General features: G+C 37.9%; 1 protein-coding gene across 1 annotated transcript in view; it reads right to left on the reverse strand.

The window, feature by feature from the left end:
• The window catches only part of dnai3 (dynein axonemal intermediate chain 3), a 17594-nt gene that overhangs the window by 11769 nt on the left and 3723 nt on the right, over positions 1 to 2102 (reverse strand). Inside the window, exons 5-7 of the mRNA XM_025054070.1 lie at positions 1625 to 1764; positions 1335 to 1534; positions 651 to 786 (exon numbers count right to left, since the gene is read on the reverse strand). Coding sequence (XP_024909838.1) covers positions 651 to 786; positions 1335 to 1534; positions 1625 to 1764 — 476 coding nt within the window. The remainder of the gene's footprint in view (positions 1 to 650; positions 787 to 1334; positions 1535 to 1624; positions 1765 to 2102) is intronic.

Consider the following 2102-nt stretch of genomic DNA (forward strand, 5'->3'; position numbering starts at 1 on the left):
TTTTCTTAATACCATATTTTAACGGCAGATGGCCCGAACTGTTCAGATAATGACTTAATTTAATGATTTTATTTCTTCAACAGTTTCATTCAGAAATGGATTCTTTCAACACACCTTTTAGAAAGTTGGGTCAGAGGCAAGTTTAACACTTGGTAATCTCCATCTGATTTTGAATGTTTTACTGGGTACCTATGGTTCTCAAACTACGGTACATGTACCACTGGTGGTGCTCCCTCTAGGGTTAGGCAGGAAAATTTGAATCCCATATAAACTATTTTTGTTGGAGGGTCAGAGTTTTTCTGGACTGACATCTCAGGTGGCCAGACAATCAAATAAAAAACTAATAAAAAATCAAATTTTTGTCTAACATTATAACTTTTGTTTTAAAATGTTTTAAATGTTTATTTTGGAATCCAGTTGCGGACCAGATTAGACAATTTGATGGTCCAGATTTGGCCTGCGAGAAACCAGTTGATGATCACTACTGTATGGAGTTTGAATTTTCTTCCTGTGCAGGCATGGGTTTTTTGTATCATAGGTATCAGTGTGTGTGTGTGTGTTTGTTTTTGTTTGTTTCTTTGTGGTCTCTATATGTGGCCCTGTGATAGACTGACGATTGGCACCAGGTGGACAGCGCCACACCTGTTTACATTGTGTATTGTGACTAACCTTGAAGTTACTGAGCTGCAGAAATTCTTCAGGTTCTCACTCTGGACGATACTTTCCCTTTCTTGGTCGCTCAAATCTCTGGGCTTGTACTGGGTGAAGATGTTCTTCTGATATTTCCTTTAAATAGACATGAGATGTTTGACAAGAAATGTCAAGTGAGCTGGACCAGTACAATTATAACATAATAACCTATAAATACCAATAAGTCCACGTTTTCCCCCTTTGTTTTCATGAAAAGAAGTATATTGGAAAATAATTATTTTTAATGAAATATAATTAAGTGTGTGGTTGATTTTTATTTTCAAAATTAAAGGGACAAAGCCAAAAGAAAAAAAAGACGAATCAAGCTGGCCGAATTAAACCCCCTAGCGGGCTGATTTTGGTCCACAGGCCGTATGTTTGACACACTCTTTGCAAAATAATTATTTTTAATGAAATATAATTAAGTGTGTGGTTGATTTTTATTTTCAAAATTAAAGGGACAAAGCCAAAAGAAAAAAAAGACGAATCAAGCTGGCCGAATTAAACCCCCTAGCGGGCTGATTTTGGTCCACAGGCCGTATGTTTGACACACTCTTTGCATTGAATGATTAATAAAAAATGCTGGTCTGGATATCACTGATTATTTTCTTGTTTGCAGACAACTCCCAGACCTCCAGACGTACCACTGTGTCTGAGCAGTGCTGCTCTGCAGTGTGGGAACAGCCTGAATCCCACAGTCTCTCTGCAACTGCTTGATGCTGAATCTGCTGTCTGGATAGGCAGCACACTCCAGGTGGCCATCCTTAGCATCAGCAGTGTTACGGTCAGAGAAACAGACCGGTGCTCCGAACTTCCTTCGCACTCTGGAAAACCTGTACCGCAGCTGAAGTTGAACAAATCCACACATTATAGACAAACTGTTCAGGTTAAATACACACGTGTACCGTCTGTTCTGTTGTATTTGACGCAGTACCTTGTCTCTCGTCTCTTTAACAGTTTCTTCTTCGATTTCCAGCTCACTGCCAAGTGATATCCATTGTTTTGGTTCCGGAGTTTTGATTCTTTCTAGTTCAACCACCTCTGACACTGCAGCCTGCGGGGGCTTCAAAACACAAACAGAACTGCAGTCAAAAAAAGAACAGAAATAACATAGAAAACAAAACATTTTCTTTCAACACGCACTATCTGCGTTGACTGCATGTTACGTACAGTATGAAGAATAGAGCGACATCTGTTGGTTATGTTATATAAGACTGTAATTCAATAAAACATGTAGGGTCATGAAAACAATATTTTCATTTCAGGCTCATATAAGCATCACATATTAGATGTTCATTTTCTGCCAATAGAATAAATTAAAATACTAAAGATTCACTGTAAAAGTTACACCTTTAAATTTTTAATAAAACAACAGCTGCAGACACAAGCTGAAATATTCATACGTTAATTAT

This window comes from Cynoglossus semilaevis, chromosome 2 (assembly GCF_000523025.1).
Source record: "Cynoglossus semilaevis isolate Cse_v1.0 chromosome 2, Cse_v1.0, whole genome shotgun sequence".
NCBI lineage: Eukaryota > Metazoa > Chordata > Actinopteri > Pleuronectiformes > Cynoglossidae > Cynoglossus > Cynoglossus semilaevis.